This window comes from Tursiops truncatus, chromosome 20 (assembly GCF_011762595.2).
Source record: "Tursiops truncatus isolate mTurTru1 chromosome 20, mTurTru1.mat.Y, whole genome shotgun sequence".
Taxonomy (NCBI): Eukaryota; Metazoa; Chordata; class Mammalia; order Artiodactyla; family Delphinidae; genus Tursiops; species Tursiops truncatus.
Window position 1 is genome coordinate 49,298,882 of NC_047053.1, and position 11,108 is coordinate 49,309,989.

Consider the following 11,108-nt stretch of genomic DNA (forward strand, 5'->3'; position numbering starts at 1 on the left):
TGCACCCCATAAAACTTAAACAGAGCAGGATTCAGCTGTCAGGGCCAGCGACAAGTGCTGTTTGAGGCCACTGTGCCTCCAGAGCCCCACGTCTCTGTAGAGGAACAGACATGCATCCTGCTCATGCTGCAGTGTAGATGGCCAGGTGAGCAGTCTACTCCCTACTGCTTTAAAGCCCTGGTGCAGGGTTTTAAACCCTAGATGTGTAAGTCAGAGCCACTGACTGCATTGTCCCCAGACAGTGGGTACTGGTCCTTGAGAGGCCACTTGGATGAATTCCGCCAATCTACTTCTCTTGAGATGGATCCAAATTATACCGTAGCCCAGTGAAAAGGTACCGCTTAGAATGACCCATTATTTCTCATTATTCATCCTCCTTTCATCAACTTGCAATCCAGAACTAGTGAGCACCAAGCCTGTCACCAGGCTGTCGGGACCTCTTCAAAGCCAGCATCAGACCACTACCACCAAAATCAGGGGCAGGCGTCATCTTTGATAGAAGAAATCCCAATTACATGTGACAAAACAGGGCTGCAGCCAAGCCTCTTTCCTTTAAACTTACACTGAACTAACTCACAGAAGCTGAAAGAACAGGATGCCTGAGTCCAGTGACAGGCTTCCTGCTCCAGGCCGACGACGCCATAAATGGCCTCCATCGCAGGACTGGGAAACAGCTGAAACCACTGGCGAAATTACTGTGAGAGCAGCTCAGCACCAGCTATACGACAACTAATCTCACCACATTTGGCAAACATCCTCCAACAGAAAATGAACTTTCCTAAATCACCCTTCCCGACAGGTCAGCTCCTTCACTCAGGGTGCATTATGAAGCGAATTCATCCTGGTAGACTCTTCTGGTCAAAACCAACCCTTCTAAAGGGTTCTCAAATGATTGGGGTCACAGGTGGGAAGCACTGATGTGCAGGGCGGCAGCCGCATGGCTGGTCGCACTCATCCCCCAGGACTCACAGGCCTATGAAGGGCTCATCGTGGCCGCCTTGACAGGCTTTGCTAAGAGGGAAACGGGAGCAAGCCACCCCTCCCCCTCATCACAGAATGCACCTGCTGTCCCCAGAATGGACCCTCCCGTCCCCTCTGCCCGGCACATCTTTCCCTTGCTCATCCATCTGGCAGCCTCCTCCTCGTTCCTGATAGGCAGGATGCTCTGAGAGTTCTTTGTCATCTTGGTGCTCCCACAGACACACTCATATGGCTACTAGGTGGCCTGTACCCTCCCACCATTCAGAGAACAAGGAACACGTGAGCTCACTGCAGGAGGCTTCAAGCCCTGGACATAGCACCTGGCGAACAACAGGTGCTCAAGTGTCTGAGCGAAGAGATGGACAAACGTCACCACCTTGGAGATCAGGTGGAAAACTGCCACAGAAACCTAGGCCCCAGTTTGGTCCCAGCCAGCTGAAATCCGGCTCAAATGCTGTAGCTGGGCCAGTGGAGAGAAAACCTACAGCTCAGTTGGCTCTTTGCTTCAAGAGCTGGATTCACCCAGGGCGAGACAGGAACTCCCCGGCGATGGTAAGCCTGGCTCAGAGCTCGCTGGGCTGTAGACCAGCGAGGAGAGGAGGCTGAGACCTCCTCTCAGCTTAGGCCTTAGATGCTGGAAGCGACTCCAGACGCTGTACTGTAGTTATGACAGGAGAGGTTGGGCGAAGAGTACACAGAAATCCTGTTCTAGCTTTACGACTTCCTGTGAACCTTAGTTCAAAATAAAAAGTTAAAACTTGTACAGCGAGGATCCATGGAAGCTCAGCAGGCAGGTGTCAGTTTACATGAGGGCCTTTGTGACAAAGCTGTCTGAAAAACGGAATGGGGACGGTTTACAGCACTAGCCCCCTGGGGTCAGGCTGTTGCCAAAAGCCATCCCCCGCTGCACCCCCTCAAGGCTGGGCACTGTCATTAGACAGTGAGGGCCCAGCTTTGGGGATAGACAGCCTGGATTCAAATTCCAACCTGAATGCTTACAGTTGTATGATCTTGGACAAGCTATTTCACCTCTTTACGAATCTCCATTTCTGCATTTAAAAAATGCGGGTAAGATCACATTAGACTTTACTGGCAATTGTTATTTCTTTTTAAGTGAGTACAACCTGCAAAGAATGGTCAGCATCCCAAGGGAGTGCCAACCTGCAGGCAATGGCTGGCTGGCTGGCTGGCACTCCATCTTTCCCAGCGCTGAGAATGGAAGATCCCCATTCCCCAGGCTGTCCGCAGGCTCTGACCATGTCACACCTGACACCATTAACCACCAGTTACAACCCTTCCAGACTCCCTCCGACCTGGAGAACCTGAGAGGCAGACACATATTCGAGAGAAGGTTGAGGCTGTTGCCCTTAGCAAGGGTCTTAGACTTCATTAATAGATGTCTAGGAAACTTCCCGACGCTGGCGGCCATTAAGGTCCAGCAATAAATATGGTTTTTAGAACAAAAGTTTCTAGAAGAGGAAACGTGTAAGATGGTCTGAGGGGTCGGCCCCAGCTTTGCCTTGCTCCACAGCACAGCCCGACAAAGCCGAGAACTGCAGCAATACCCACTGTGCAAAGGAAACTGAGCGCAAAAACATTTTCTCCGCTTCTCTACAAAGCCAGTTTGGAAGGACCAGTTATTAAAGTGAAGTATCCATTTACAGATTGGCACAAATATCAAAAATAAGCAGCTGAGATGAATATAAAGGCGGGAGTGCTTTTTTCCCCATAACAAAAACCTCTGCAATATTCTCCAAACTTGGAGGGAAAAATTCATTTTACTCTCTGAGATGTGGCAGAAATACCTAAGTCTGAGGTGTATTTTTCATAGCCGGTTTATACACGGAATGAGTCCAGATGACACAAACAAATGGTTCTGGGTTCAAGTGGCTCTTGCAGAGGAGCCCAAGGCTGGCTCTGTCTCTCTGCGAGGACTCATCCCTCCCCTGCAACCGCTGGGGCGGGAAGGATCAGTTGGCAGGCTAAGAAGGGACCACCACCAAAAGCCAACAATATTTTAAAAGCCCAGTAGGGTCTGCAGTGTTTGAAATGAAATAGTTTTTATTCTTGGCAACTACCAAGATGACCCCCAGAGGTTTCCAGTAGGACAGTGACAATCCACCCTGCAGCTTAACTTTGTGAAGGAGGATGAAATCAAATCTATCATCTTAACATCAGGCCTCAGCCCTGCGTGAGCCGGCCTCGGGGAGGAGAGCAGGGTACCCGTGCGGAGGTGGTGATGTGGAGAATGTGGCACAGATGTGGAGCAATGGAGACACAGCCATTCAGGGCTGACAGATCGCCTGCAGCAGCCCACCAAGTCTCCACAGCTCTGAGCCAAGTCATTTAGAAGGGATTCAGGCCACTGTACTGTTCCGGGGAGCAGCAGCCAGTGTGCGCCCTCCGCCTCACCAGGGCGGCTAACTGTGCAGCAATTTCGTAAATGACAGTTGCTGCTAGATATTTCCTGCTGCTTTACTTTGTCTCCAAATCCATCTAAAATTCACATTGGTGCCCCCAGTGACTAAGAAAGGCTTTGTGCTTACTTTTAATTGTAGTTTGTCCTGTTCTGTGAAATAATAATTCAAACAAACAAAAAAAAGAAAACAACATTGCAGAATGTTGTGCAGAGGGGCCGAGGGCTTTGTCTCAATTCCTCTCCTCCTCAAATGAAAACCATGTTGCTACAATAAAAAAAGCCAGCTGAGGCAACAAGGTTCTAGGATCCCCACATCACTGGTGAGGAAACTGCAGCTCCAATTCAACAGGCGCCAGTCCCAAGCCCACAAGGCAAGCACACCGTTAGAGGGCACAGTCAGGGCCCGGAGTGGGTGTCCCACATGCCTTTTTTACAACTGCTCCAACTCTCTGCTCAGTCCGTGCTGGTGCTGAAACTCAAATATCACTGAATTTGTGATCTTGCAAGACTGCAAACAACATAAACGACTCATCTATGTTTTTAAGAAGGTTCCCCCAAAGAGGTTTTCCAATCCACTTTTTAAATTAATTTATTCCTTTAGGAAGATTCACATTAGAAAGACAGTGGAATTACCAGCTGCCTAAGCCACATCATTAATGGGAAGCAGCTATTCGAAGAGTATTAGAAATATTAAGAACAGGAACTCCTTCCTTGGATTTTTCGTCCCACCCCTGCCTGCTGTGTCCATGGATGACAGCTGGTCCAGAGCAAAACTTCCCAGGAAGAAGCCCCTCTGTGTGCCCTGCTAACTAAAGAGGAAGAAGCAGTGAGCCAGGCTTCTGGAAAGTTCCTTGTCTGGCACAAAGGACAACCTTCTCCTCGTCCACTATAGAGAAATGTTGCAAACTTTCCATGTGCCACTGGAGGTGAAGAAGTATCTTCAGCTGACCTCAAAAGCAAGAGGGCAGCTCTACTCTCAAGACATCAGTCCTTCTGCATCCCCTCCACCCCCCAGCCGCTCACGCTACAGTCATGGAAAGGGCTCTTACACAGATCAAGTCCAGAGGCAGAGTCTAGGGTCTAATCCCACAGCTCCCCCTTGTAAACCTGCAAATCACAAGATGGGATGGCGAGGAACACCTCACACACAGGGCACCTTCAGAGGCGTGGCAGGGATGGGTTTGTACAATCCACCTGGGAGGAAGGGAGCTGCTGAGACACCACAGACCTGATGCGGTAAAAAGGTATAGTCACAGGACCTGCAGCCGTCAACGTGAGATAATACAGAGCACCTGGAACATGAGAAGTGCACACAATAAATGGAGATTATTACGCAAATGAAATTTAAAATGGCATTCTTAATCCTGTTTGTCCAGTCACAATGGACCAATGATCACATTCACACGTCGCATCTCAGCTGGACAGCCAGTCGTCAGTGTGAAGCCCAGACAGGTCACTGTAAAAGGGCTCTACCCACGTGGACAAACTTCTCCCCTCACCCTAAGTCCAGGAATCAATAAAGCAAAAACTACCAAAGAGAAAAAAGAGAATCCGTCACTGTACTTAGCACCAGCTGTACAACAGAAATAGCCCCTGGCACCGCCTTCAAGGAAAAACCCAAAAATACAGGTAAATATTCTAATTTCAAAGTGTTGATGTTCTCCTTTCCTAAGGCACAGTTAAGAGGCCCCAGAGGAAAGCTGGTAATGCTGAGGGCTGTGCCTTGGAAAGGATGTGTCTGTGTCCCTGTGGGACAGTGACGGTGGGGATGGCGTCACTCCGAGGCAGCTAGCTGCTCAATGGCACAGCGGACTTTCTTTGCAGTTTCTTCAAATTCTTTCTGTTTATTGTTGGTTTCCTTTGCCTGGAAATAAAGAATAGACACATGAAACTGAAGCTCTAGGCATGCTCGAATAGAGATGCCCAGCTATATGGGGTAAATGTCCTCATTCACCTCATCTGCCTCTCTCTCTCTCTCTCTCTTTTTTATCGGCCATGCCGCTCAGCTTGTGGGATCTCAGTTCTCCGATCAGGGATCAAACCGAGGCCCCAACAGTGAAAGCGCCGAGTCCTGACCACTGAACCGCTGGGGGATTCCCCTCAACTAGCTCTAATTTGAGCTGTCCCACAATAATTATAACAGAAAACACTGATGGACCGCTTTGCTTGTACCAAGCACCATTCTACCTGCTCCACACACCCTAACTCACTCACTGCTCCATGTCCCCATGAGGTAGGTGCCACCTTTATCCCCATTACACAGATGAGGACACCGAGGTCCACAGCAGCAGCCAGCTCAGGGGTACCAGCTAGTCTGTGGCAGAGCCCTGCTCTTCCCCACTACCCTACATTGCTTCTGAAGCTCCCACAGAAAGTCCGGAGCCCTCTTCTTGTTCACTTAAACAGATGCCGTCAAGCATCAGCGTGCTCCTCAAACAGAGAAACCTTCCACCTGCAGCAGCTCTCTAAATCTGGCTTCCAACCTTTCATTCTGCTAAGTGCTCTCTCCAGGAGGACAAATGACAATCACATCAACAAATCCAGAAACCTCCTCCCTAATTTTCACTCTCCTGATTTCTCTGCCACATTAAAAAACAAACAATAGACTTTTATTGGGTTAAATGTTTTCTAATAAGAAAAACAACAGAGGTAACTTCTTTTCAAAAGAAGGTGGCAGCGATGCAGTAGCAGGAGCAGAGAGCACGTGGTGCACTCCAGGGTCAGACCCTGAGCCCCGGCTCTACCTCAGCCGCACACGTGCCCAGCGTCAGGCCCAGGTGGCTGCCTGACCAGTGGTCCTGTCAAACTGACCAGCAGCATCTCAATTAAATGCAGGGTCTCAGAAATTCACAGCATCACGACAAACAACACTTGTTCCTCGTTTTCAGTATTTGTAAACTGCAACGCATAATCATCTCACCTGGATAAACGTTTGCCTTACAGCTGTGTGCTGCAATCCCATAACTGACTTAATAAATGGTTTAAAAGTTCAGCTCCCAACTTATTTCCACCCCACGGTACAGTCGAGGTCCGCACGCCATCCCACCTCCAGGAGCGATGTACCCTAGAGGGGCCATCCAGGAGCTCTAGCAGGAAGCAGACAGGCCTCTGGTTATGCCCATTCCCTGCACTCTGACCCCAAACCTTACTGTCCACATCCATTCACATGCAAATGTGCCTAGGGACACAAGGGGACCTGAATTTTTATATCAGTGATAAATTATTTGCAACAAACCTCAAAATTGGGTGTCACTCTAGAGCAGCCCTGTCCAACAGAATTTTTTGCAATGATGAAAATGTTCAATTGTCTGCACCGTCCAGTAGTCACTGGCCACATGTCGCTAATGAGCAGATAAAATGCTGCTAGTGCCACTGAAGGACTGAATTCTAAATTTTCTTTGATCTCCTTTTCTTTCTTTTTTCCGGCTGCGCCGCATGGCTTGCAGGATCTTAGTTCCCCGACCCGGGATCGAACCTGTGCCCTCGGCAGTGAAAGCACGGAGTCCTAACCACTGGACTGTCAGGGAATTTCCCCCAAATATATACATTTTAAAATGATCTGGGGGACTTCTCACAGCTTTCTCACAACTGTTCCTGAAGTACACAAAGCTTGTCTTTTACCTAGAACAGGAGTGGCAAACTACGCCCTGTGGGACACATCCATCCAGCCCATGGCCCGTTCTTAACCCAATGGCTAAGAATGCTTTTTACATTTTTAAACACTTGTGGAAAAAAACAAAGAAAGAATAATCTCTAACAGAAACTCTGTGGCCCAGGAAGGCTACACACTTACCATCTGCGGCACTTCACAGAAAGTGAGCTGACCCCTAATCTCGAAGGCCCTCCCTAGCCCCCTTCCCAATTCCAGCACTGCAGTTCCCAAGACCTCCATCGAATACACCGCTTTACTGACCACTGATTTCTTCTCACTTCCTGAAAAAATTTTCAATTTTGTCCTTAGCATTTAAAAGGTACCATATTACACAGAATTATTTCTATTGATCTCTAAAAAGGAATACGATTTTCAAGCTGAAAAGGACCTGAGAAACCACAGAAGTCTATCCTCCATTTTACAGCAAGGAAACTACGACCAAGACTGGCCTAAACTCACAAAGTCTGTGAGTGGCAGAGACAACCGGTACATCTGGACTCCCTGCCCAGGGCTTTGCTAAAAATAGATTAAATACCTGAATATTTACTCTCTGTAGAGCTGCCAGATTTAGCACATAAAGATAGAGCCTGCTCAGTTAAATTTGAACATCATATAAACGAGTAATTTTTTAGTAAACAGCCATACAAAATGTGAGATATACTAAAAAAATTACTCCTTGTGTACCTGAAATTCAGACTTAACTGGGAGTCCTGGTTTTCTCTGGCAACCTTAATTCTCTACAGCCCGGGCTGCTTGGGAGCTGCCTCTTTGTGGACTCACTGTTTCACTCTTCCAATAACCCAGCGCAAGAGCCTAAGTTCGCCTGCAGAAATCCCTTCAAGGCCCAGTAGGACTGGTGCTTCTTTCTCCCAACACACATAATGCCCCTTTCCCAATATGCTGTCTACTCTGTGTCCCCAAACCCTCTGTTTCCACCACTGCTAACACATGAACACACCCCGTATAAATGACCTACCATCTCAGTTGTCACTAAAGGCAGAAATGCCAGCCTAGCCATCACATGTCCCACCACCAGAGGTAACCGCACACTGAGGACACCTCTACTCAGGGGATCCGTTTTTCTCTCTGCACAACCCCAAGGCCACACTCCAGGACAGATGCTTTTCTACCCTTTTATATCCACACGCACACACATCAGAGGGGCTCAGAAAGTGCTTACTGAGGAAAGGCGTCTATGCAGTGCTTGTGGCGGGCTAGGGAGTTTAGCATTAAAGATGCCGAACAGGATTTGTGCTTGCTTCTTATTCCCAGTAATACATACAATTTTGTTCTTGGCTCTTTCTTTATCCAGTTTTAAAAATTCGCTGAGGGTTAATTCTTCAAACTGCTTCTTGACAGAAAGGAAAGCACAACCAGATGAATGCTTTTTATGTTCTTCTCTAGAAAAAGCAACACATGAGCACATCAACAGAGAAAATTCAGGTAAAGGGAGAAAGGCAACAGTTTGTTACCACCAGCCCCCTCCCCACCTCACAGACACACACTGCTCTGCTTCAGGAGCAGAGTGTGAAGTCTGAAGTGGACGGAACCAGGGGCAGGACCCACATTCCCACACAACTTGTCTCAGCACCTTCTTGCTCTGTGGACTCCCCCCAGCCCCACCCATATCCTGTGGCTGATGTAGTCTACCTGGAGTCCTTTAGCAATTAGTAGGAAAAGTGTTAGAGTATAAATCCAAAGGTATCACATGTCAAAGCCCTTAAAATCCTCCAGGAACCATTTGCAGTTGTCTCATTTCACTCGAATTATTACATAATCTGTTGGTTTGGAAAAAGGGCACCACTGACCCAGTTTCTCCAGTGAATTCCTCTGCTTCATACCATCATTCTGTGCATTCGGAATTATCCCTGCTAGCGGATAGCACTATAACGAGAACAGTCTGGGGAGTTCCCTGGTGCTCCAGTGGTTAGGACTCCACACTTTCACTGCTGAGGGCCCAGGTTCAACCCCTGGTTGGGGAACTAAGATCCCGCAAGCCGCGCGGCATGGCAAAAAAAAACCAAAACAAAAACCAGAACAGGCTGGAAGGAACACTCAGCCACGCAAATTCCAAAAGGACAGCCAATAGTAACTATAATCTGAAAATATTATAGCACTTGGAAATTCACTCCCAAGAATACAACCAGTATTTCCCCAGTGATACCTGGTATGATCACCATATCATCCCAGTCAATACTGGGTCATGAGAGCAAACACATTAGGGAAAACAGCAACACTCTTCTTGCCAAGAAGAGAAACAACTCCGGTGATTCTCTACGGGGGAAAAAAAGTTCAAGCCGTGGAAGCAATTGATTCTGACAGGAGAAAAAACGGTGCGGGGAAAATGTGGCATTACATTACGGGAATATTGTTGTCTGTATGAATATATGCACACAATAAAAAAAAAAACTAGATGCCCTAAAGAACAAAATCTAAACCAAAACTGAGTGTACTATTTTAAGGGGTGGTTTTTGTGCTGTATGAATTATAGTTCAATACAGCTTCAGGGATTCCCTGGTGGCGCAGTGGTTAAGAATCCGCCTGCCAGTGCAGAGGACATGGATTTGAGCCCTGGTCCCGGAAGATCCCACATACCGCGGAACAACTAAGCCCGTGTCGCACAACTACTGAGCCTGCGTGCTAGAGCCCGTGAGCCACAACTACTGAGGCCCACGTGCCACAACTACTGAGCCCGTGTGCCACAACTACAGAAGCCCGTGCGCCTAAAGCCCGTGCTCTGCAACAAGAGAAGCCACCGCAATGAGAAGCCCTCACCGCAACAGAGTAGCCACCGCTTGACGAAACTAGAGAAAGCCCGCGTGCAGCAACGAAGACCCAACGCAGCCAAAAACAAATAAATTTATTTAAAAAAAAGCTTCAGATTTAAAACCTCTGAAACAAGAAAGGCACCTGGACATCCCTAGGTCACAACAGGATCTGCTCCAGTATTCTGTCTACCCGGAAAGGTATCAAGCACCTACAAGAATGAGCCTTTCTTCAACACTCCACCCAGGAGGACATTCGGCCAAATCAGATTTGATTAGGTTGAAAGCATCACCAAGGTGCCAGCAGAGACTCATCCTTTACAGCAGCTGTTTAGGGCACAAACGAGGCTGGAAAGCCGCAGGTCCTTCAATAATACTTCGAAATTCAGATGTTTTGGGGGGAGCCCAACTCAAAACAAACGGTCCTATGGACATATATACGCTACCAAACGTAAGGTAGATAGCTAGTGGGAAGCAGCCGCATAGCACAGGGAGATCAGCTCGGTGCTTTGTGACCACCTAGAGGGGTGGGATAGGGAGGGTGGGAGGGAGGGAGACGCAAGAGGGAAGAAATATGGGAACATATGTTTATGTATAACTGATTCACTTTGTTATAAAGCAGAAACTAACACACCATTGTAAAGCAATTATACTCCAATAAAGATGTAAAAAAACAAAACAAAAAAAACCCCAAACGGTCCTGAAGTAACTGGGGAACCCCGGAAGCCCAGCGAGGCTGGCCTGAGGGACTTACATAGGGTCGTCATCTGGCTCCCAGCCTTCCAACTCCTTGAAGCAGAAGAAACACTGAGCCAAGTCGGGCTCGTTCTCAGTTGGACAGTGGATGAAGCCGGCCGCGGCCATCTGCAAAGCAGAGCTCGGCTCAGGCCCCAGAGCGGAGGGGTTCCCCCGAGATCCGGGAGGCCACAGAGGGGCTAGAGCCCGCAGAAGGGGTCGCCCCAGGGGCCCGGGAACCCACAGAGGAACCAGAGCGCGCGGGAGGGGTCGCCCCGGGGGCCCACAGAGGGGCCGGGGCCCGCGGGAGGGGTCGTCTCAGGGCCTGGGGCGGGGCTCTGGGGGCGGGGCGGGCCTGGGGGCTCCGGGAGGCCGCGCGGACTCACTCGCTCCGGGGTGCAGGCGCAGCCCTCCAAGAAGGGCCAGTTCTTAAATGTGGAGACACGATGGTCCTTGAGGTAGAGCTGCCAGGCCGGGGGCAACGACGGGGTACTCATCCCGCCGCCGCCGAGCGGTGCCGCGATTCAAATCCGGCGGTTGTCGGCCGCCGCGGGGC

General features: G+C 49.0%; 1 protein-coding gene across 2 annotated transcripts; it reads right to left on the bottom strand.

Moving 5' to 3' along the window:
- Positions 1-4,738: 4,738 nt before the first annotated feature.
- BIRC5 (baculoviral IAP repeat containing 5) lies at positions 4,739-11,075 on the bottom strand. 2 transcript variants are annotated; one of them, XM_019938811.3, is made up of 4 exons: positions 10,939-11,075; positions 10,572-10,681; positions 8,335-8,452; positions 4,739-5,264 (listed from the first exon to the last, which is right to left on the bottom strand). In XM_019938811.3, the coding sequence occupies exons 1-4, from the start codon at positions 11,047-11,049 to the stop codon at positions 5,175-5,177; spliced, it is 429 nt and encodes a 142-aa protein (XP_019794370.1). In that variant the 5' UTR covers positions 11,050-11,075; the 3' UTR covers positions 4,739-5,174. The 2 variants fall into 2 exon arrangements, with proteins under 2 accessions (XP_019794370.1, XP_073654191.1); XM_073798090.1 differs by having other exon boundaries at positions 8,233-8,452.
- Between the last annotated feature and the right edge of the window lie 33 nt (positions 11,076-11,108).

Coding starts and splice junctions, on each gene's coding strand:
- BIRC5 (XM_073798090.1), bottom strand. CDS start 11,049: ATGAGTACCCCGTCGTTGCCCCCGGCCTGGCAGCTCTACCTCAAGGAC. Junction 10,682..10,938: donor GCGCCTGCACCCCGGAGCGA/GTGAGTCCGCGC, acceptor TCTGCTTTGCAG/ATGGCCGCGGCCGGCTTCAT. Junction 8,453..10,571: donor GAGCCAGATGACGACCCTAT/GTAAGTCCCTCA, acceptor TGCTTTTTCTAG/AGAAGAACATAAAAAGCATT.